General features: G+C 36.1%; 1 protein-coding gene across 8 annotated transcripts in view; it reads left to right on the top strand.

The window, feature by feature from the left end:
* The window catches only part of ATRX (ATRX chromatin remodeler), a 94,830-nt gene that overhangs the window by 57,794 nt on the left and 12,038 nt on the right, over positions 1 to 24,998 (top strand). For 7 of the 8 annotated variants that reach the window (XM_074882519.1, XM_074882516.1, XM_074882518.1 and 4 more), the window contains 12 exons: positions 172 to 349; positions 5,687 to 5,824; positions 6,763 to 6,938; positions 8,898 to 9,015; positions 12,669 to 12,799; positions 13,094 to 13,182; positions 13,346 to 13,518; positions 15,913 to 16,066; positions 16,335 to 16,438; positions 18,900 to 19,008; positions 20,079 to 20,256; positions 21,650 to 21,844. In XM_074882519.1, the coding sequence (XP_074738620.1) occupies positions 172 to 349; positions 5,687 to 5,824; positions 6,763 to 6,938; positions 8,898 to 9,015; positions 12,669 to 12,799; positions 13,094 to 13,182; positions 13,346 to 13,518; positions 15,913 to 16,066; positions 16,335 to 16,438; positions 18,900 to 19,008; positions 20,079 to 20,256; positions 21,650 to 21,844 (1,743 nt within the window). Of the gene's footprint in view, positions 1 to 171; positions 350 to 5,686; positions 5,825 to 6,762; positions 6,939 to 8,897; positions 9,016 to 12,668; positions 12,800 to 13,093; positions 13,183 to 13,345; positions 13,519 to 15,912; positions 16,067 to 16,334; positions 16,439 to 18,899; positions 19,009 to 20,078; positions 20,257 to 21,157; positions 21,285 to 21,649; positions 21,845 to 24,998 lie in introns of those variants that run through there. The other variant, XM_074882520.1, reaches the window with a different exon arrangement.

The raw sequence follows: 24,998 nt of genomic DNA, 5'->3' as shown, positions 1-24,998 counted from the left end.
ATAACTGAACGGTTTACATAATTGGGAAGCTCCACCACTCAAAATATAGGCTGAGTGCACTTTAAGTATGTGAAAAATCTACTTGCATTAATAAGCCTTAGGTATTTAAAAGTTACAGCAGTACTTTGGTATTTTAAGAGAAATTCAATCATATTTTTCCCCCTTTGAAAGGTCTGTGAACTAGCAACTGTGAAACGCCCTCAAGAGAGAAGCTATATGCTCCAGCGTTGGCAAGATGAAGGAGGTGTGATGATAATAGGCTATGAGATGTATCGTAATCTTGCACAAGGCAGGAATGTGAAGAGTAGAAAACTTAAAGAAATATTTAATAAAGCTTTAGTTGATCCAGGTAAGTGAAAATGAATACAAGCATGCATTATATATATTGTACTTTGTGGTTTACATATATGAGCTAAGTAATCTTGCAAATGGAAATCTGTTGGGCAAATAATTTTAAATAATAATGTTACTAAGATTTATCAGATTTTCTTTGTTGTTTTTTGCTGAGTTAGAGAAATGGTTGTTAGAAACTACTATCTGCTTTTGAAAATAGTCTTCTGTAGCAGTCTTTTCTAATTAGATCAAATACAGAAATGACCACAGGAATATGTACTGGAAACTTTTCCTAATAGGTAACTTCTTTGCTAGCATTGCTTTCTTTGCAAGGTAATTTGAAGTGACTCTGTTGGGAACCTAAAGTTAGTTTAATCTGCTAATTTGTTACAACCACAAGCTGCTTCATCCTTGATAGAAATCTACTGCTAAGGGAGCAACTACATATGAAAAATAGTTGAGAACGTACCTTAAAAGTGTGAACAAACAAGTATTAAGTGCTAATGAACTGATTGCAGATAGAGCCCTTAATTCTTTTTATCAGTCTAAGAAACAGATGTCTGGTTTAAGCTCAACTGAACCAAGCAAGCTTATGTAAGCACTTGAAAACACTCCCAAGTTGGTATAACCAATCTATCAGGTGGTTACCAAAAAGAACTAAAAATTTTAGGATTAGCAAGTTTCACCAAAATTGCAATATTTGCTACAAATTCTGAACTGGAAACTGATACCTGAAAACAACTTATGGTTATGCAGCTGCAGTATATCTTAAAAACTGTTTATAAAAGGCACCTTTGCCGTAACTTTGATATTTATCTTTAAATTGAGAATGCTGATATGGTAAGTAGGGTAAATGGTTTCTTTGATTCTGGAGGTAGTTTTTCTTGGTTTTTAATTATCTGGCTGGACTTTAGGTTTCTTGGCAGTGTGTGGTTGATTTTCTTTTTTCTTGTCTGTTTTTTCTTTTCTTTTTCTTTTTTCTATTTTTTTTTCTTTCTCATTGATGAAATACAGCGTTAGTCTGGTTTATAACTTGACTTGGTGAGCTTGATTTTGTGAAGTTTCAAATAACAGTAGGGCTGTGAATTTTGTTCTAACAGACAAAAGGATTCTTCTAATGGCAAAAATAACTTTGTGATTATTGGTGTTGGCCAACTGGAATTGACATCTCCAGCTCTGCAGAAAGCCTGTTTGAGCAGCTAACACATTAATTAATTTTCTGCCAGTTTGACTCAATAAATCACATAATGTGCAGTCAGGGGAGCTTCAGTACAGTAGATGATGAACTATATTTGTGACCATGTTAATCCATACACATTATTTAAGCAATGAAGAAAATACACTCTTGTCAGTGGGTTTTCTGACTCCTCCTATAATACTGTAGTTAGTAAAAACAAAACAAAAAAAGATGGCGGGGGGAAACCCTGTGCTGTCAGTCTTACTCTGTGTCTGACTTGCTCAGGATACTGCATTTGTTGAGGCTGTTGTCAGGAAAGCTAGAGAAGAAAAGTTGTGAACTGCTGTCTTGAAGTAGTGGTGAGGGGACAGTAGCCTGACAGGACAGTAGCTTTGTGTTCAGTGGCTCATGTTCTGGTGCAGTGATGAAATGAAGTGTTAGACACTCTTACAGTGATTGGTTTTTGTGGGTTTTTTTCATTGTGGAAGATGTAAGGGAGGCTAAACATAAGGGTTGTCACCATGTGTCTTTATAGTTATATTGTCCCTTCCTTCGTGGATTTGTATTTATGTAGCTTCAGAAATACTGGACTGTGGAGTGAGTTGGCATGTTGGACATGCAGTTTTATGGAGGAGACAGTGACTTGTGTAACTGCCCCTGTCTCATCTCTTGTGAATCTCTTGTTTTTTACATTCTGCTTATAGGTGTGGTTCTGTTCTACTTCCAAATGTCTTTAGACAGCTTAGGACAACATGATAGAGCGGTGTTTGTGATTGGATTATTGACTTCTGTAGATGTAATCAAGTTCCAAAGCTGCAGCACATTGAGCCTTGTAGGTTTTGAATAATTTCATATGAACATGGAACCCCCTGTTTTATTCTCTTCTTGGGCTAGTTGGTTGGTAGGATGGAGTCAGACTGTTACGAAAACTAACCTTGAAATAACTCCATGATTATTTTTATGTTGCTTCAAATCTTTCTCTATTTTAACTAATTACAAAAAGACAGAAGTGCTCATCTGTTGTTATCCATTAGTTTTTGGAGACATTTGCATTGGCTAAATTGATGAGAAGTATGTTGCAACGAGCATTTATTTGTTTCTTGCTATCTTTGTGAATCACAGCATTGGCAATATAGCAGGCTGCCAGTAAAAGATTTTTATGAAGCTATGTGCTGGCTTACTGCTGTGACTGTAAATAGGAAAATCTTTGCCTCTGGGAACACTTTTAATTTAAAAAGTTGCAAATTTGGTATTTGAGCGATAATTTAATGATATATGTCTGGTTAAAATGAATACTGCTAGGGTAGACATATTCTGTAGTAGAAGCTTGTGTTGCACTGTATACTACAGAAGAGGGGACCAGAGAGGGAAGGTTTAGCCAAAGTTTATGGGTGGAGAAGTGATTTCATTAATTAACTAGCTCTGCTATGTGAAATAATAGCAGGATTATATATGCATGCAGAGCAACAAATGGTTTCCCATAATGCTTTGTGCAACTGATGAAATGCTGTTTGGTTTATTGATAGCTGTTGTGCTTTGCTTGCAGCATTTCAGTAACTTTGTATTTTTTACTTGTTGCTACTAATAAAAATTCCATTACTGTTTAACTTGGAAACTGCTCTTTAATTGGCAGTTGTATAAAGCAGACTGAAGTTCTTGTAGACTTCAGAGGAAAAGGAGAACTGTGTGTATATCTGTATCTATCACTGAATGTGTTTTATGTGTATCAATATATTAACATGTGCAAGTACAGCAAGAAGGATAAGAAGGTGAAGATGATGATCTTTGAGGAAAGATTGAAGGAGCAAGGCTTTTTAGCCTAGAAAAAAGACAACCAAACTGTAAAATTTTCAACCATGTAAGAGCTAGTTACTGAAAGGACTGTTACCAATTGTTTTTTTACATCAGTTGAAGAAAAGAAAGGGCAGAATTTATTCTCATTTGCAGCAGAGATCATTTCAATTGGGTGTTATGTACAGCGTTTTAGCAAAACAGAAGAGGTCGTGGAATTTCCTACTTCTGTCAGGGAGGGTATGTCCCTTTCTCATAACTCTTATCTCAGATGAAGAAAATGGACTAAATGATCCCTTGAGCTCCCTTTAAGTTTTACATTCCTTTATAATATTTTGAGAAATGTTCTGTTCATAATGAATTGCATTAATGTTTTCTAAGAACAAGGAAAAAACCCACAAATTTATGAAAATCATTGCCACTGAATTGTAGCCAAGATGTTAGTTCAAGATATCAATGCTACATGCCTGCCAAACCACAAATAATTTTACTAAGATAGTTTTTTCATGTTTTTACTATCATTCACTTACTCTAAACAACAGTTTTTTGAGGTGGGTTTTTTGGTTTTGTTTTGTTTTTTAACTAACCACTTCATGTTAATGAATCACAGTCTTTACTGAATCAGATCTGTGGGGTATTTGCACAATTTTGATTGCTATCTATCATTAAGACTTCATTATCCTTCTCTGATGTACTTTGATTCTGATTGTAAACATAATGTACTAGACTGAATCTGTTTCTGAGAATGATATATTAACGCGCAAGCTGTCACATCTGGTGGGGAGATGTTGCAAATCCTTGCAAATGCTTCAGTTCTAGAAAACAGCTCCAAACCATCTTGGTAGTACTGTACACTGCATGAAGAGCTTGCTTGCAGGATCCTTACTCTTCAGGAAATACTAGAATGAGGGCTAGAGAAAGGATTTGCCACTGTTAAGAGATGTTTGCCTAAAATTAAAGGAAGGATTTGTGTGTGGTAACTCTGTTTTGCATGCTGTCAAAACTGAGGAAGGTACAAAAGTCATGAAATAATACGGGGAAATGTTTCTGTGGCAGGTGTAAAAATTCAGAAATAAGTAGGCTTGGAGAAGTCTAAGTGTGTTTGGAATTCATATGTGGGTTTTCGTAATTGTCTTCTAGACTTGGTTAAGAAGACATTTTTTTTCTGCTTGGAAAAAAAAGATCTTCTTGATTCCTTTTCTGTTAGCAGCTTCAGGTCACTTTTTGACACTTAGTGGCATGATTAAGATGACTGGCACTAAATTGTGCAAGCAGTCAAAAGTGTAATTGATTCTCTGTTGTTGTTGATCACTGTCTTAAAGATTTTCTTCTTTACAAGGTGGTTTAAAGTCAGCCTGAGGAAAACTGTTCTTATTAAGTTATAAAAGATTTGATTGTCCATGCTGGTAAATACTCCTTTGCCACCTCAAATATCAGCCTTTTTAGAGCTGCATAGGTGAACCCAGCTGATGGCTTTGTATAGCATTTTTCAAAGGTGCATAAACTTGACTTCAGCTGACTTCATTGACAGTACTGGAATTGAGGTCAGGTTTAGATCTGGTAAAACATTCATTTTAAATTACTAGTTAGATCCTAGAATATATTTTACTTCTCCTTTCAAGGAAAGAGCTTCCATAAATTGCCCCAAATCTGAAAACCATTAGGGTGTGTAAATCTCTGTTCTGCCAAGTTTGTTATTATTTATCTTAAACCCCAAGTTGTAATGCTTAATTCTATTAGAGTTGCTTTCCATAGTGTAGAAATGTATTATGGTGTGGTTTTGACATTTCTTGTGCAACTCACCTGAAATAGCTGTCTAGAACCCTTGGGTTTATCTTCTGGAAGAAAGCTGAGGACATTTCTGTGGTGACTTGCAGCTACAAGGTGGCAATTTGATTGTGCCTTATCTTAGATAAGACTTTTGCACTGCTTATCCCTATTGATACTGACCTGTTGCCTTGATGAAAAATTACTGATTACCTGATTTTTCTTTAGAAATGACTGAGCACCAGTAGATGGCAGCCTAAGCCGGATTAAAGGAACAGTTTTATGAAGTTCTGACAGGGTGGATGGAAATGGAGACATGTACACACTAGTTGTGTGGATAGATAATTTTTATAGGAATATATTGCAAAGCTGTATTTGATCCTTCCCATGAAGACTTCACATGCAACAGCCCGTAGCTTACCAGAATGGCTATTGTGAATGCTTGTGCAAAGGCTGAGAGCCTTAACAGTGCTAAAAAAAAAAAAAAGCCCAAAACCTCACACACACACATTAATAGAAACCTCAATAACATTAGTAGAACAAATTTTGAATTCTTTAGGCTGCCAGCTTCTTTATGGTTATAAAATATGGAAGAGATCTAATGTTATTTCTTTCTAGGACCCGACTTTGTTGTTTGTGATGAAGGGCACATACTAAAAAATGAAGCATCTGCTGTTTCTAAGGCAATGAATTCTATTCGATCTAGGAGAAGAATAATTCTTACCGGAACACCACTGCAAAATAATCTTATAGAATGTGAGTACTCTGGTTTAAGAAGTGTTTATTTCCTTGAATATACTTTTGCATTTCAGCAATACATAGATTTAGTTTGATTAGAAGAAAAGAATTTGATACAGTGAAGCTGTTTGCTAGATTTCTCTATCTAAAAAACCCCTAACAATCTGGTTTTGTATTTTACATTTTAAATCATTGCTTCAAGATGTGGCTTCATGATGGTTTAAGCGAAATTAAAATGAAACTGTTGGGAATCTGGCCTCTTGTCCATCCTTTCCCTTGGCGTGGCCTTACATACGTCTGATACCTCAGGAAGCCTGTATGAGGAGTATCAGAAAATTAACAGTGCAGAAGGGAATAGCTTTCTGACAGTTTAGTTCTTTGATCTGTCTAACCCAAGGATCAGATGAGTCTCAGCATGTCAAAAGGGGAGGGGAGAGAATGTTCACAGGGGAAATGGGTGGACCAGGTCTTGCAGCAGCATCAATTTAAATTGTTTTAAACCATTGTAGAGTAGTGTTCTTAGTGAATTTACTAAACAGTGATTTGTGTTACTGTCTTGGGAGTTTCATTCTAAACTAGCTTGTAACATTTGCTCCCCTTTGTCAGTATGCTGTAATGTTTTTTCCTATTGATTAATATGCCTTTGAATCTATGTAAAAATCTGTGCAGATATGGTGTTGTTGCATGATTGCTTTGGTGTACAGCAGCTTTCAAACTTCATGTAACAGACATGATGAGGGAGTTTTAAATCTGACATTAAATTTAGAAGTTCGCTCTGTGCCTAAAGTATGTGTCAATTGAAGATGCCCTTTCTGGAAAATGGGGTTGTTTGTCCTGTTTTTTTGCTCAACAGAAAGTTCTTAGTTTTAGATATGACACATTTATTTTCTGTTAGAATTAATCCCAGTACTGTACTTTCCATTTGGAACAACTCGAGTCTGATCTTTTTGTCCTAGATCATTGCATGGTTAACTTTATTAAGGAGAATTTGCTTGGTTCAATTAAGGAATTCCGAAATCGGTTTATAAATCCAATTCAGAACGGTCAGTGTGCAGACTCTACTCTGGTAGATGTCAGAGTAATGAAGAAGCGTGCACATATTCTCTATGAGATGTTAGCTGGATGTGTTCAGGTAAGAACAGTTTTACTATAATTAATTACTTGAATTAGCTGCAGGGAGGGGGAGGAGGTATTTCACCTTGTTCTGATAAAAGCACTCAAAGGCCTGTAAACTTGCTATTTGAGAGCTCCATTGAATCCAACTATTACTTTCAGCTTAAATATTTTCACTGATTACTAGATCTCTGCATTATTTATTGTGACTAGAAAAACTATTTTTAAAAAAGTTTTTCTAGTCACAATAAATGAATTTAATAGATTTTATCCAAATGTCAGTGTATCCTAAGCAGGATATATATGTATATTAGAGAATACAGCTGTTTTCCTGCAAGGAAACTAGAAAATTATATGGTAGAGTAGGACATCAGTTGCTTTGAAATACTCTTTTAATTCCCATATACACATTTAAAGAATACACAGTTAAAAACTCAACTGATTTAAAAAATGCACAGAAAGTTGATGATCCATGGTTTGTCACTTGGTTGTGAATTCCTATTTTTTCTGATTGGTGAGAATCAGAACAATGGAGAAGAGAGAATGAAGATTAGTCAGGTCCAGAAGGGTGACGAACTTGTTACCTTAAAGACCTTAGATGAAAAAACAAACCAAAACTGCCTAGATTTCCAGAATGAGGGCTGGATTCCTTGCTCTTCAGTTAACCTTCTATGGTATTGCACTTTGTGTGCTATCGGCATGTAATTACTGCTCTTCTGCTTTATGAACCCAGGCACCGCAGCCTGATTGAGGTGAGACACTCTGTAGGCACTGAGTGCCTCTTCCTGGCTGTGCAGTTGTTGGTAGTTGATTAAATAGTCGAGGTGGGCATGAGCTGGGTAAAATGGTCATAGTGGGATAGTCCCACAAGCAGATAATCTTTCTCCTTGAAAGAAATAAAAAGGTTTATGCCAGTGTGTAAGGGTGATAAAGGACCTCCTATCATAAAATTATGATCTTGGAAATATGAACAGTAGTGAAAGGATAGCATACATAATTCTATACAGCGGTGCAGGAACAGAAACAGAAAGAACAAGAAGAGGAACATAAGTAGCAAGTACATTTTACGTGCCTTCAGATGCTGGGCACCCCGTGTTTGTGTAGCATTGGACAGAGCCCAGATGGATTTTCTCACAGCGCGCTGCGCAGAACAGATCCTATCCGTAGAGAGCAGCTCTCCCTTTTGGTCATTTGAGCTACTATATAATTTCCTTGGAAGAAAATGACTCTGTTCCTAAAGCTCCTTGCTGCGCTTCCAGATCACAGCAAGGCCATGCAGATGGCATAATTGCCGGTACCAAGTGGGAGCTTGTGGCAGCGAGCTGGCTGAGCTTATCCTGCAGCCAAGGAGTTTGTGCAGCACAGCGCAGGCAGGTTAGCTCTGATGAAGGTCTCTTAACTTCTAAAAGTGCAAAGGTCTTTCAGTCAGGATCAATGCACTGTTCACCGTTTGCATGAAGGAGTAGACAGAGAAGTAGACTAGCATAAGAGTCAAAAAAATGAAAACAGAAATAAATTTTGCGTTGCCCCAAGCAAGTATTCAGAAGCTCTAAAACAGAACACAGTTAACCTGAGTGTGATTGAGTTCATCTGTGACACAAACATTGATACTAGCTGCTTGACTTACCCACGCTTTCAAAAGAAGGTTTTAGTATTTTCAAAAATCCCACAAAAGTAGTTACCAGAGCAGCTACTGAAGTTGCACTCAGCTTTGCTAGGACTTGGAACTGGGACATGGGGTTAACAGGTCATATACTTTTGACGAGACAACCACATTTACTAGGTAAGATGGGCTTCTGCAGACAGTGCCTGTAGTTGGATTGTATTTAGTGGGCTATTTTTTCCCCTTGTGGTTGGAAACCGTCTGAATCATTGTAATTTATGCATGGTGCTTTGTCATTCAAGATGCCAGAAGTTCTTAAGCTCTCAGTAATCGTTTCATGTTTATGTGACTAAAGTACTGTTTGTAAAATTACAGAGGAAAGATTACACAGCGTTAACAAAGTTCCTCCCACCAAAATACGAGTATGTTCTAGAAGTTCGAATGACACCTATTCAGTGCAAACTCTACCAATACTACTTGGATCATTTGACAGGTATGTGCATATAATTCTCTCAGGTAACAAGATCGATGGTCATTTAATAAGGGACTTTTTGCCATAATTGGTAGGTTGGGGGTTTTTTATATGTATTATTGGCTCTACAGATGTGTTTTTCTGCTTCCTGTAAGATTTACCTTAGCTCTGAAACTTGCATTATAGCAAAATATTTGGTTGCACATAAAAATATTTTTTAAGGAAAATAGTATTTGCATCTCTTAACAGTAGTCCACCTTCAGGTTTCGGTTCATCTCTCCTTTCTTCCTTTTCTAAACATAAAATGTAATTGATTTAATGTCTTACAGTTTTCCAAGAAACAAGGTATTAACTATAAGACTGGAGGGAGAGAATGCAAAATTGAGAGGTGCTGGTGTAAGCCTGCTGCCAAGCCTTGGAGTTTCCTTTTGCCATTATGCTAGCTGAAGCTGTTTGTTGTCAAATACTGGCTCTTCTGTGGAGCTATCTCTTCTTTTGTTCTAAAAACCCACGGGTCAGATTTTCACAATGACTGCTTTTCATCGGCTTTCAGTGGGGTCTTGACTGGTCTGTCTTGGGGATTTGCATCTTCCCAATAAAACGGAAATTTGCTTAATTGTAAAGCTGTATAAGGAAAAAAAAAAAACCCAGCTGCAAAATATGTTACTTTGAGCTGGTGTACTGTTCACTAATATTAGAGAGAAACCACTGCAGCTTGTAATTTTAGTATATCAAGGTACTGGAATATCAGCAGTTGTAAATGATACACACATATGTACCACACAGTCTATTAGAGTGGTAGTCTCCAGGAGCTCTTGGTAAGGTTTTCTGTACTGCTGTGCTTCACGCAACCAGATTCCTTAGCAGCAGTTTTTGGGTTCTGGAGAAAATCTGGGGTTTTTTATATACTGTTTATATTAATTGACTTAATGATTGGGGTTGAATTCCATAGTCAGGAATGTTTAAGACACTGCTGATAGGATTTTGTCTAAAGCTTGAAGTGTGTATTTACTTTTTGCAGGGAGTCTGTTGTGATTGTCTGTTGCTGATGGATTTTTTTTTTTCCCCACACTTTTTTTCTATTCTGGTTACTCTCCCAAGCTTAATTACAAGAAAGATTAATTGTATCTCAAATTAAGCTATGATTTGTAGCAGTATGAAATTCACTGTGTCATCTTAATGACTTTAGATTCTGGACAGTGTGGTTTGTGATCTAGATAAACTGCCAGCTAGACTTTATTTCCACAGTTCTGTTGTCTGTTGCCTCTGGTTAAATTATAGAAGGAAAGAGTTTTGAAGGACCAGTGAAAGTAATTTCACTTATGCTGATACCTCCAGTAATAATTGGATGCTCAAATGCCAACTGCCTCCTTTGCCCTTTTACTCTAATGGAGTAAAAACTTTTTTATTTTGAAAAAATATGAAATAACCAAAACAAACACACACACACCCCCCCTTCTTACATTAGTAGTACTTCAAAACAGTACATAAACAAGCCCAAATCTTTGTGTAGTGCTGATTCCTAATTAATTGTGTAGTGCAGTCTGTTCTTTGTTGGCTCTTCTTTGTATAAATGTTCTGAAAAGCAGGTTATTTGTATTCTGTTTATTTCTGCATCATGCTAAATCCCTTCTAAAGGCTAGTAGTGTAAAAATGGTAGCCATCAGCTATTTACAGGCATGCATCTAAATGATTTAGGTTAAATCTTTGTAACTCTTCATAGAGACTTTTTAATCACAACAGTTATGGTAGCTTGGTAGATTTTCTTTGGCCTGTTTCCAATACAAAACGGGGCTGGTTTTGTAATTACAGACTCTCCCAACCCTGGCTTGGTCTGCCATGCTTTTAGATGGCCATGTAAATCTTTTACAGATCATTGATTAGCATAAGAGCTAGTGCTGTATGTTTACAACTGTTCTACTCTTTACAGAAGTCTTTACATACAATGGCTTTCAATACTTCCTTCTTTAGTGAAACAGGCAGCAGCTAAGAGGAAGTAGCACCTAATCCAGTGTCTGTTAAGGGAAAGGTTTGCTCTGGTGGAAAGCCTTATTACAGTAAGCTTCAAACTTGCTACATTGTTGGAGCCATTAATTTATGAACAGGTTGCATGTGTAACTGTAAGAAAATGCACCGCCTAACAGGTAGTGTAATGAATCTACCTACACTTTAAGCGCTCAAGAAAGTTATCTGAGTTTAGCTAAGTTTGCATTTTCAAAAGCGGCTGTACTGTTTCATGACTTACCAGCCCTTTGTGGGCTTCTTAAATGCCCTTAAACTAGTGGAAAGCATTATCTGCTTTCTCTGTCTTCATCTTGGATTAGTGTCCTGCCAGTTTGGTCAGCTTAGTGCCAGAGACAATATGAGAAAGAAGAGGGGGAAAAGCTGTTTAAGCTAACCATGGTTTAAGTCTCCAGAGCAAATCTCTATGCTGGTTGCTGATGCCCACATTAATTCTTTGCATTACTTTTATATTTCAAAAGAAGATGACTTGCTTTCTGATTTTCATTAAATAAAAAGAGAGTCTTGCTACTGAAGATGAATATAGAAGGGGAATTGCTGCTTCTCATCTGCAAATTTTTAAAATTGCCTTTTTCTGCACACTATAACAAGCATAAACTAAAATACACATTTTTAGATGCAATTTTACCAAGTTTTTCCTTTGTTTAATGAAGATGATAGATGTTTTCATTCACTTCTGTAATATAGAAAATTTAAGTCTATAGGAATTAAGTTGAAACTTGTTAACAGCAAGTATCTCTGTATCTCTGTGATGTTAGCTCAGCTTTAAGGAAGTCAAATCTAAGAATTTCTGTTGTCCTTACAATTCCATTTCCCAAAGTCATAGGGGAGCACAAATGGGAAGATACTTGAACCTGTAGTATCATTAAAACATAGCAAGAACTTGCTTCATTAAAATATTTATATTCTGCAGATGCTTTCTGGGATTGTCCTGTGCATTCAGCAAATGTGCTGAATAAGCTTTGTGCCTGTTTTGCCGTAGACATTTGCCATAGTTTGTGATACAATAAATACTATTTTACTTCAGGAATACATGCCTTAAATTATGCATATAATAAATATAAAAACCAATCAGTTTCAAGAACCTAAAGTTAATGTGCTGCTTAATGAGAAATTGAGACTACAAAAAAGAAATTTAACTCTCTAAATGTTGTACTACTTTGCACTAATTTGTGCTTGGACAATGAAAAAATAGGCTGGAGTTTTTTTAGATTCTTTATTGTAACAGAGTACTGCAGCATTATAAGTCATTAAATAAAGGTAGCTCAAAATAGTAAGCCAAATTGATTGAAACCTGAATGCAAATTTTATTTTGTGTTTTCTACCTTGGGCTGCTTTTACAAAACCTAAATAGACATGACTGTCCTTTTAAGAGGATTTGGATTCATTCCTATACTGGGGAGAAATGTGCTTTTATGTAAAATGCTAATCATGTTTCTCATTATCAAAAAAAAGGGGAAAATCTAATTTTGACAACTTTAGGAAAAAAATGCCTGTGACTCAGTAATTTGACCTCTTTTACAAGACACGTTACAATATGATGTGCATCTGGAAAGAACACTCAGTACTGCACTAACGGATTGTTCAAAGGGGAACAGTATGTGGCAAACTTACTTCAAGGTTTCATTCTAAAACCTGAACTTTATTGTCAGGTGTAGGTAGTGGCAATGAAGGTGGAAGAGGCAAAGCTGGAGCTAAACTATTCCAGGATTTCCAGATGTTGAGCAGAATCTGGACTCACCCTTGGTGTCTGCAGCTGGACTATATTAGCAAAGAAAATAAGGTAAATTAGATATATCAAAATACTCTCTATTGAGAACTTTCCAAATAAGCTTTGCCAAATGCTAGGTAAAGTTTCGTCAAATTAATGGAAATCTTTGTTGCTGTGGGGTAATTTTGCTGCTGGTTTTGTCATATTTTTGTTTCTGGGTATGTTGTCATTCTTCAAACATTTTGTAGGGCCAACCCTTTGTAGAAGTTACCATTGTTTAAATGAAAAATAAGCGGATTGCTAGAAGTTTAATAAAAGCTTCTGGATGAGCGTACTTAATAAAATTTATGTTTTTTCTCTTTTGAGGGCTATTTTGATGAAGACAGTCTGGATGAGTTCATAGCTTCAGATTCCGATGAAACTTCAATGAGCTTAAGTTCTGATGATTATGCAAAGTAATTGAGCTTTTATTTCTTGTTGTTTGGATTTATTTCCCTAATAGAACTTAAGTGATTTCAATACAAGTGAATGTTTTTTATTTTATATTACCTGTTAGAATATGTTCTCTAGCAGTAGAATTTTTTAAAAATAATGGAGTATACAATGTTACCTTTCTAGGAAAAAAAAATCCAAGGGGAAAAAAGTGAAGAAAGAGTGTAGCTCAAGCGGAAGTGGCAGTGATAATGATGTTGAAGTCATTAAAGTCTGGAATTCAAGATCTCGTGGAGGTGGAGAAGGAAATGCAGAAGAACTTGTAAACAACCCTCTATCTGTTACAAAATCAGATGAAGGTGAGTGTAATATACAAGTAAATAAAATACAAAGCACCTTCATTTTGCAGAAGGCAATCTGAGAGGGCTGTCAGGAGTTCTGCTTTGTTGCAAACTGATGAATTCCTTAATTTCATGAACTGCTTCTATGCTTACAGCTCCTGCTGCTACTTGTAGTACATTCGTCCTGGAAAAACGAGAGGCGTCAGTTTAGAACCTGAGGGTCTTGTGGCAGGGAAGCTGCACAGTTGTTGTTGGTTTTTGGTTTTTTTTTTTTTTATTCATAAGTACGAAACAATAAAAAGTTAACAGAGGAACTATGATGCTTTTCATCTCTCTTTTGTTTAAAGTGAAAGATTGATGGAAATACGAAGAAATACGCATGTCATTCATTGTTGCACCTGCAATTTGAAATGGCTGTTGAGCAAGCAGATATAATGCAGCAGGAATACCAGACCCTCTTTAAAGAATGTTATTCAAACTGCTTATATCTGTACATTTCACGTTTGGATTTTCCTTTAATAATCTAGCTTTTGTCTTGTAACCAGTGTCACAGAGCTAGTTTTCTAATTGTATAATTTATTGTGTGTCTAATCACTTTCTCTGAATAAGTGATTTTTTGGGGAAAGTTAAAGTGAGAGGTTTTTTTTTTGGGTCCCCAGCACAATGACAAACATACTGTAAATGTGTAAGGGGAAGAGTGTGAGTGTGTGTGTGTAAAATACACTTACAGATTAAATGTATTAAAGAAATTACTTGCGTTATAGGCAGGATGAGCTTCTGTATTTGGATCAAATAAAAGTTTACCTCTCATGCAGCCTTGTTCAGTTTAATGTAAGTACAGAATTTCTAAACAAACGTTTGATGCTGCACCAGATGAGGTTTGCGGGCAGGCTTTCAATCTCATTGCAGCTGTTGGAGGCCCTTCTGCAAAGTTTAAGGGTGAAGATAGAAATAGAGAGGTGGTGTGTATAGGATTTCCCCACAGCACATCTAGGTCTCTTATTTGGTTAACTTGTTCATTCTTTGTTCTGATACTGAAAAATACTTTCTTTAAAAGCTTGTATGAGGAGATGCTCAAATGTGTGTTCTGTCAAGATCAGTTCTGTCTTGCACCTGAAGTTTACTGGTGTGTCATGATTGATTTGCAGTGCATAGTCTGAAAATGTAAATGTTTTGAATTGTTCATGAGATAGAACCTTCTCCTACCATGTAAGTAAATATTTCAGTAGATCAAAGTTTTTATGTGAAGAAAGTTAATGTTATAAGTCTAATTAATCAACTTTTATCACTCTAATGCAAAGAAGGTTAAATTGAAGATCATAGAAATATCATAAAAGAAATTAAGTAATGTAAATCAAGATAATTCATGGTTCTTGTCTGCCTTTCTGGTTCTGACTATAATGCTGAATACATGCTTTCTCCTGGTTAAATTCAGAATGAACATAATGGGAGTATTGTTAAAGGTCGGCACGGTCTGCATCTGACACTTTTGAGTGTGTGATACAGATCCCAACAGACTTGTTTTGCTAGGTGCATAGTTATTTTGGTGTATTTTTACAATGACAAACTACATTTTGTAATTTGTTCTAGTGCTTCTATTTTTTTAAGGGGTTAAATCAAATTAACAAAATTAACTTATAGTAACATGTTAAAAATAGGATTGTTCCCATGTATTTTACAGGTTTCATTAGTGAAATGGTGTTTTAGCAGATGAACAGACAAACTTCCTTAAAGAACTTTGAAAAATGGCAGAATGTGTTTTTTTCCTCTATTGTGAATTAATATAAAAAGTGGAGGAGGTGTTTTTTTTTCTTATATGCTAATATTGTCTTCTAAATTAGCTTAGGAAAAAAATATTCTAAATCACCCTAACAGAAGTAAAAGGAGATGGTTTACAGGTTTCATCTGAAACACCTGTACTATTGTAACATTTGGAAACTTTCTTCAGAGAACTCACCTTGATAGGTGAACTGAATAACCCAAAAGACTACTCCCTTTCTTTTTCCAACAATTTTAGGTGTTTGAGATTCAAAATAATTTTATTTATGGAAAGCTTCTTTTCAATGGCTGTAACATTTATAGATGAGTTTTCAAACATGCATACTTGTTGGAAACAAAGATGTTGATAAATACTCTTGGGGAGAAGGTGGAGATGGTGGAACTATTCATCCACATATCCTGCATCACTAAAAGGGCATTTGTGACTTACTAACGACTGGTGCTATTGAAAACTGCTAATCTGATAATTGCTAATAGTGCAAACGCTCTTTTTTTCTTTGTCTGTTAGACGCTTTTCATACCAGTTAAGCCTAATAATGAGGAAACAATTCTGTAGTTCAGATGTTTCAAAGCATTTAAATGGAGACCATGACTTTATCTTTTAATTCTTTCTTTTTACTTTGTTTTTTACAGGCAAAGCTACATCCTCTTCCAATCCTGGTAGCCCAGCGCCAGATTGGTACAAAGATTTTGTCACTGATGCAGATGCTGAAGTGTTGGAACATTCTGGGAAAATGGTGCTTCTCTTTGAAATTCTTCGAATGGCAGAGGAGCTTGGAGACAAAGTGTAAGTCAGTTCTAGAAATATTTTTAATGACCTTATACATATGTTAGTCTAACAGTGTTCTTCAGTCTTCGTAATGCTGTAGCTCAGTTTTCTGAAGCAAATGTGAGTTTTCCCATACATGCATGTACTCCAGTAAAGTCTTTCTCTGTGTCTAGAAAGTCTGTTTGTTTCAAAGGTAATATCAGTGAGGATGGAAGAAAAATAAAGCGTTACAGTAATTAAAATAACCTCAGAGGTGAATTTTCTGTTTCCCTGTGTCTGTTTTCAGCCTAGTGTTTAGCCAGTCCCTAATATCTCTGGATTTGATAGAAGATTTTCTGGAGCTGGCCAACAGGGAGAAAACTGACAAAGAGAAGCCTCCAATTTATAAAGGTGAGTGTCACCTTGAACAATTGCAAAGCTAGTAACTGTTTTACAATACAAGTCTCTATTCAGTCCGAAGGGAATGGATTTTAAATAATTGTTTTAATTAGAAGTATTGTCTGCTCTTTACTATTCCTGAAGGTGGCAGGATTATTGGTCTCCTCTGCAGGTGGTCTCTGCTATCCCATTATCGACTCTTGCTTCTGATTTCATTCTGTATCATCCCTGCTTAATATAGCCTAAGCAGATTAAATGTTCATCATCTGAAAGGAGAGAAAGCATTTTCTTAAATTCTGTACAAAAGTGATGTTATATGCTGATGTGTGGCAAATTGTGATCCTTCCTACTGGGAGAGATAATGAAAGAAAATTAGGCTATTTTAAAACGGTGTGTAGAACATGCAAAATGTGAATTTCGGCTTTATATGTACTGCAGTAGATTGTTTTATGGATTTCATAAGGGTGCAAAGTATTGAATGAATTATTATCCTAGGGATGCTCAAATGGCGAGAAATTTCTCCCTAGCCAGACATGTCTTCTGCATAGGATGTTTCTTCTGTTTACTCTGTGAGATCCTCCCAGAGCTCCTGATGATACAGTTCACCTTTATGTAAAGTTTCAATTCCCAGTACGTGTTGATTGAAGAATTATTTTGAATCTGCCATTCCTTTCAAATACTTTAAGTGTAAGCATGTTGAATAGTTGCATCAGAGAAATGTGGCTTAGCGATACCAACACCATAGTTGGATGAAGATCTCCAATATCTATTTCTCACAGATATATTTCTGGCTGTTGCTTCCTTAGCTTCTGAACAGTTGTCATCTTCAGATGTTACAAGCTGTCTGTGTTTTATGGAGTTTGCGCCTTTAGTCGGAGATGATGTTTTAAGGGGTGGGGTTTTTTTTCTTTTGTGGTAGTTCTTTTGGTAAGCGATTAGACCATGTATCATAGCAAGATTCACCATATAGAGATCTTCCTGACATAACTCAACAATCTGTGTCTCATAATTGATTGTATTGAGTAGTGCTATCTCCTAAAAATACTGTTTTCTTTATCACTGATGGCACAGTGGGGTTCATTTTGTGTACATACACCTTGATGGCCAAAGAAAATTAAAGGTTACTTGTGAATTGGGGAGAGAAAAAAAATCTTCTGTCAGCTGTAGCTTGGGGTTTTTTTTTCCCCCATCTGGCAAGAAGCAGCCATAACTCACAGAGTGATTAAATTGAAAATTATTTTTTCTGAATTTCAGTTCCAAAATGATCAAACCTTGACTTTTGAAATCTCATTTTGAGCATTTACTTATGAATGCTATTTGTATAGGAGAGACTATTTGGAGAAGAGGATGCTGAGGGGAGACCTCATTGCCCTCTACAACTACCTGAAAAGAGGTTGCAGAGAGCTGGGGATGAGCCTCTTTAACCAAGTAACAAACAACAGGACAAGAGGGAATGGCCTCAAGTTGCACCAGGGAAGGTTTAGACTGGCTATTAGGAAGTATTTACAGAACAGATTGTTAGTTGTTGGAATGGGCTGCCCAGGGCAGTGGTGGAGTCCCCATCCCTGGAGGTGTTTAAGAGTTGGGTTGACCCAGCGCTGAGGGATCTGGTGTAGTTGGGAACTGTCAGTGTGAGGTTAATGGTTGGACTAGATGATCTTCGAGGTCTTTTCCAACCAAGATGATTCTGTGACTGACTTACACTAATTGTGTAACATGAAACTACACAGATAATTGGAAAAGTACAATTGGTACTATAATGCCTAAAAATTAGATGTAGTTATTTTAAAATCAACTTTGGCTCCAAGTTAAGGCATATCTCTACAAATGTGTATATACAACTAGAAATAGTGAAAAACCAGAGTAACTACCCAAAAAAAGATCAGGTCTTTTCAAATACTTCAATTAAAACCTAACCTTGGAACATAATTTGATTATAAATTTGTATCTTTAAATTCCAATCTGTATAAAACTGCTTTGAAGAGTTTAATTTAATATCAGTTGGTCTTTTTGTAAAAAAATAACAGAATCTTAATAGGAAATGGATAGTGATAGATGCTGGATGATTTTTGCAAGGTAAAATGGTACTGACAACATTTATTCTATTTTGAATCATTTTAGACAAAATTGGTTTAGGGCTTGTAGGAGCTATTGCAGGCTTGTGGGTAATCATTGTTATCACAAATGCAGTTGCTATTATTTTCTGTCATGTTCCATATTTTGTATTTTGTTATTAGCTTCACTACATAATTTTCAAGGCATGCCTGCGGCAAGCACCTATATCCTCCAAAAACTAACTTTTTCTTGAATAACCTATAGTCTTCTCCCATTGTTTTAAAATGTCAGAGAATAGTATATTTTATGTTCCATATTTGGTTTTTTTTTACTATTTAGGGACTTGTGTGTACTCAGTATTATCAGTCTGGTTACTTCTGCAATCAGCATTTTAGTAATTGGACTATTACATTTACAGGCGAAGGAAAATGGTTCAGAAACATTGATTACTATCGCTTAGATGGTTCAACTACAGCTCAGTCAAGAAAGAAGTGGGCTGAAGAATTTAATGATGAAACTAATGTGAGGTGAGATCTCTACTGATACATATACTTAATTTTCCCTCCTCTCTTTGTTCCCTATTTATTTGTTACTTGTGTTAGCTTAATGACCTTAAGGCTAGGCAAATAACAACACTGTCAGGTTCAGAACTTGCACAAAAATTGTGCAGCAAACTAGGTTTCTGTTTCCTGAGATTACTTCCATCTGTACTAATCAATACTTACTCAGTGTTTCCTTGCTGTTTTCATTCTTGTTTAGATTGTCAACAATTTGGATCAGAGACAGTCTTTTTATTACAATTACTTAAAAGACTACAAGGACCTAGGAAGGTCAGAGTTCCATGGGGTCTGGCCAGGAGACAGCAGTTGCTTGGCTGGTCAGCAGCATACAGCTCTCTTCAGCCATCTCTAGAACTGTCTCCCAGCCATCCACTTTCAGGTCTGATTTGGATAGGTAGATAGATACAAACTTTGGAAAAGTTTAGTGAAGTTAAGGAGCTGCACCTTCCTATATTTGTTTAAAAAATAAAATATGTAGTTATGTTGCAGTCATTTGTAATGTACAGAAAATTAAAAAAAATAAATGGAACAAAGTAAAATATTTCAGTGTTAATACTCTACAATAGTTTATTCTGTCAGGTGTCTGTCAAGAGCTCATTTTAAGTTGAACCTGGGTGAGCTGGTATTAAAAAAATGCAGATACCTCAAAGAGCCAGTGTCATTCTAGAGTAACCCTGAAAGGTTGCTAGCCAGGAAACAGTTTCAACAGCATGGGATGTGCCTGTTTAAAATTATGGTTTAATTTGATATAACTAATTTTATTAGAGTTTGAAAACGCAAAACCAAAAATTTTTTTCTTACCCACCAGTTTTTTAACAGTAGGTTTGCAAAAGGCCCTGATCTGTATTTCTAGGAGTGTTATGTTTTGCTAAAAGTGCTGTCCTTGTAAAATCTGCATCTGTTTTATGCTTAATGCAGTATTTTAATGAAGTGTTTGAGTTATTTCAGTGTATGAACAACTCCATAGTAACACAGCAACATAGGAACAATAGTTGTTTTCCAAAACATTAAAATTTTGTAACTTTTCTCTGTTCCAGAGGCCGCTTGTTTATTATATCCACTAAAGCAGGTTCCCTCGGAATTAATCTCGTGGCTGCTAATAGAGTAATCATCTTTGATGCTTCTTGGAACCCATCGTATGATATCCAGAGTATTTTCAGGGTTTACCGCTTTGGGCAGAACAAACCTGTGTTTGTGTACAGGTTTTTGGCTCAGGTAGGTTTCTGTCTTGATATTTTTGTCATATTCTGGTGCTGCAATCAAATTTATGAATTGTAACTGTTTGGACTTGTATTGAAGTCTGTAGTGGTCCACACTAATCAGTTATTTTCCAGCCCTAATCTGATAGCAGTATTTGGCTACTGAAAAAGCTCTTGAAGGAAGGATTGGTAAAATAAGTAACTACTGAAATTATTCCCTGTTAAGCCCACCTTGTCTGATACGTTGTGTAACAAATTCTGGAATTCTAGCAGTGATTCACATGTCCAGACTCAGGCTCCAAGTTCTCAGCTTTTTTTAATTTGCACAGCACTAAAAATTCTTAATTGAATAGACTGTATAGAGGATGGTTGTTGCTAAGCAATAGGCTTGCTCAGTGTAGCTGTCTTCTACAGACCCCTGCTCTGTGGACCTCTGATGGTCCAACTGGAATGAAAACACAGGGAGCTCAAGAATTTTTTTTATAAAAAGACATCCAGTCATGATTTGAAAACTTGTATCACACTCTACAGATACTAAAGATGTGTAATAATTTTGATGCTCACTCATCTACGCTTTCTTTTAAGTATAATGCCATTATTTCTGTTAGGAAGTATCTTGTTTCATCTTCTAGTTCTTCAGGTGCTATAGGGTAGACTGAAGACCTTTTCCCAGTAACAGTACCTGACTCTTGATCAAAGGTCACTATTTCCTTGCCAATTTAGATTACTTTTTGTAACATGTTGTTGTCAGACATAGGCTTTTTCTTCAGGCTTCAGTCTATTTTTGTCGTTTTCTATGTGCACTTTTGAACTGTTGATATCCTTTTTAAATTACGATGTTCAGAACAGGCTGTGCTGTTCTCACACTTCCAATAGTCATCATCTTTTTTTTTAACAAGAAGTCTTTTTTTCATCAGGGATCTAATTTTTTCATACACAGCTGTGATGAATTAGACTTGTCTGCTTCCCTTCCCTTCTCCTCTCCACCCCAGTGATATGGTATCTGTTTTCCTTTTTACAAGCCGCTCAAAGCAGCAAAATAAGGTACATGGTGTGAAAATAGCCATTTTTTGGGCCATAATCCTACTTTGGAGAATTGAAGTAGAAATGGATCTCTTCAAAACACTACTGAAAAAATACATTTCTTACTCTAGTCAATAGCTAGATGACATCTGTCTTGTACACAATTCATATTACTTTGTGTTCGCTTCCAGTTGTTTTTTTTCTCTTGTTTTTTTGTCAGCAAACAGTGTTTGCAGGTAACTTTATAGATACAGGCTCAAAGAAATGAGGAAAATAGAGTACTGTTATGTTGTTGTTCTAGCTCTTTTTATACCTATTAGGTGGTTTTCCTATATGATAAGAAGGTCCAGTATCTGTGTGAAAGTGTGTATCATCTCTTTTTTTAGGGAACGATGGAAGATAAAATCTATGATCGTCAGGTAACAAAGCAGTCATTGTCTTTCCGGGTTGTTGACCAACAGCAAGTTGAACGTCATTTTACTATGAATGAACTTACAGAACTGTACACTTTTGAGCCAGATTTGCTGGATGATCCTAACTCAGAAAAGAAAAAGAAGAGAGATACACCCATGTTGCCAAAAGTAAGTTGATGCACATCACTAGGAATTACATGCTATAAAAATAACTTACATCTGTTTCAGGACATGATTTTGGAAGGAGAACAGTGCAGTGTTTTCACTTTAGAGCAGTATTTTTCACTTTGAATGGAGGTGAATAGCAGGTAACACAATAAAATATGTAATTAATGTAACAGATGGTATAATGAGCTAAATAATGAGTTTCTCTTCAATGTAATTGACAGTATAAGAAAAAGATCTTCAGCTGAAAGACAAAAATTTTCAATCAGAACAAACAAAAACATATTTGCACACAGAGTGAATAGAAGTTTAACTGCAGGAAACTGTGGAAGCCAAGATTCAAATTAACATCTAAGTGGGTGCTGCTGATACCTAGCATTACCTCAGTTTGTGATAACAAATCTGTGAGGTGATACTGTACTTCACGGTCTGTTTTTCATCTACCTAGGTAAGACTTTGTAAGAGTCAAATTAATCCATGCTCTCCTTAGCCAAGCCTCCTTGGTTTTTAGTTTCTTGTTTAACTGTTCTTGTAGGGACCATTAATATAGATACAGTAGAGATAGGGAGAAAGTTGCACTTACTTACTGTTTAAGTGAGGAAAATTGGACAAGCTAAGATTTTTGTAATCTGTTTTTAGTGTTTCCAGTACTAGCAGAGACCAGTGACATTTTTGTAGACAATCATTTACACAGTTCAGTGAGAATGCTGATATTCTGTACCCTGAGCTAATACGAAGTAGTGATGTCAGACCTTTTTCTGACTCGGTGCTAAATGAACTTTTAGGATCGCAATGGTTTGTTTTCACTGACACCTGCCTAAATCTGTTGGTAATGGATGTGGCATGTGTAGTAGTGGTTCATTGTCATTGCTCTATGTAGTAGTGGTTCACTATCCTATGTAATACTTAAGGAACTGGAAAATCTACTAACTGAATTTAAAAATAAAAACTGTAACTTTTACAGTCAGGCAGGAGTAAACTTCAGGGGAAAAAATAACTGGTTCAGTTATTCTATTCTTTTTTTCCAAGTCAGTTTGTATTTAAGATTAAGCTAAGATTTTGTACTTTGTCTACTTTATACTCTTTGTGTATGTGGTCTGCTAGAGACTAGCTCATCATTAAGCTATTGTGCAATTATCTTTGCTTCTTACCAGGTGAATAGCTAGTAAGCAGTAACATGAAAATGTGTGGCCTGTAGTTAGTTAACTGGTTAAATTTGAGTTACTACTGTAGGTCATTCTACAGTGCTTGGGTGAGGTGAGGGAGGTTTTCCAGTTTGTACATCCTATTAATTTCCAAGGAAAAATGGTATGTTTTCCATTCTAGACTATCTGTAGACCACTACAATATAATAAATTGTGGTCAGGCATTGCGTTGGCATTCTTAATAGTTAAGCCATTCTCTGAAACAGTCTATTAGACCACCTACAGTGTCTGTGCAGCTGCCAGGGGGATTTAGGAAGTGTTAGCCCTGTAAGTGTTAGTCACTGTTACATATGCGTTTCAAAACCCTTGAAAACAAACTTTAATGACTGTATCTAAGCTCTTTTTATTACAGTGTTTCTCACTGTAAGCAGTAAATTGCAGATAACTGAAAATGTATTTCTACCTTTTTCCTATGTTGTACATTTTTATTTTGGCAAAATAATTATTTTACTTCCTAAAACATACTCCTTTAGATTTTAATTAATAGTATTTATTTTATCTTTTTTATGTTATTAGTTATTCTATGCCATATACATTTATGCTTTCACAAACTCATAGCTAATGCTTCACCATTTGCTGCTGCTTACTTATTTTTAAGAAAATAAAAATAGGTTGAAAACCTATGAAGCAACTGTTTACTCAAAGCATTGATTGCTCCAATGCAGTAATTATATTTTGGAAGTTACTTGTTTTCTTTTATGACAGTAAATCAATTAACAAATGACCTATAATGTAAAAGAGAAAATTTATAAACTCCGAACTTAGTCTTTCAATTTTAAATACTAAGTTCCATATTAATTCTGTTCCAACCATTAGTGTAAGGTTCGTGTAAGTTAAGTTGAATACAAGCTTTTAACCAAGTTCCTGGCTGTAAATAGAGCAAATCTGTGTACTGGAATTCTGTTTGGTTTTTTTCATGGTTTTGGCAAATGGTATTGAATGGAATTTCATCCTTTTGAAGATGTGCATCTTGGTACATACTGTGTGCAAATTCCTAATCCCTTTTTTTTTTTATTTGTTGGCTGAAAAAGCTATAAATCATTAGGTAGATTCATCTTATTTTAGCAGTTTCTGTATTCATGTATTGAAAGCAGGGCTTTGCATCCCTGATAGCCTCACAGATTATGGGAAGCTAGCCATTAACCCCCAAATACATTTCCCTTTCTTTGTCCCCCTGAATTAGTCTTGGTAGCGAGGAAGAATCGTGCTGGATGCTGAGTTCCCTCAGCTCCTGCACAGTCGGGAGTTGGGAGCTGCAGCTGTGACGTGTTGTAGGAAGGACATAACTCCCAATGCACGTTTTTAGCTGGCTGGCAGAGTAGTCTGGGGCATGCGTGGTAGATGGTGTTTTCATGTGTCATAGATACTGTTGTGGTGAAAACTTCCTCAAAATGTTGTGGGGAGGAAGTGTTTCTAGGAGTGTTAATAAAAATCAGTAGCTGTCATCATGTAATGTATTGCTTGCAATCTGGGCTTTGGGCAGGGAGTCTGAGGATCAGAGTGGAGTCTGTCATGTATGGCCATCAAATATGCCCAAGTGGCAAGTTACCATGAATGAATCCTGGGTAGTTCAGCCAAGGAAAAGTACCAAGCAAATAGTTAAATTTAGGGTGATTTCTCTGCTGACTTGGCATTGACCTGCCCTACCTGGATGAACAGTGCGTACTGCCAAGGTAGTAAACTGTCACAAAGGAATTCATGTCAGAAAACTCTGTTTCATTTGGTACTTATGTTTACTATTTTGTTCATCCCACTTTTTAAAAATTATTTTGGCTGCATTTGTCTTCCCTGTGAAGCTCAGCTGGTTGGGATATTTTATTTTCATTTTATCCACAATTAGGTTCTTGCTTTGCCCACAAAACTGAGGTAGCCCATAGTTGCAGTGACTCCTTTGATTCCTGTGGTCTGTTTAATTGAATTGTGGCTCATGCCTTATTTATAATATCTAAGTT

The sequence above is a fragment of the Strix uralensis genome, chromosome 13, assembly GCF_047716275.1.
Source record: "Strix uralensis isolate ZFMK-TIS-50842 chromosome 13, bStrUra1, whole genome shotgun sequence".
In the NCBI taxonomy this organism is placed as follows: Eukaryota; Metazoa; Chordata; class Aves; order Strigiformes; family Strigidae; genus Strix; species Strix uralensis.
Note: the sequence above shows the minus strand (reverse complement) of the source record. Positions and strands in the feature narration are given on the sequence as shown.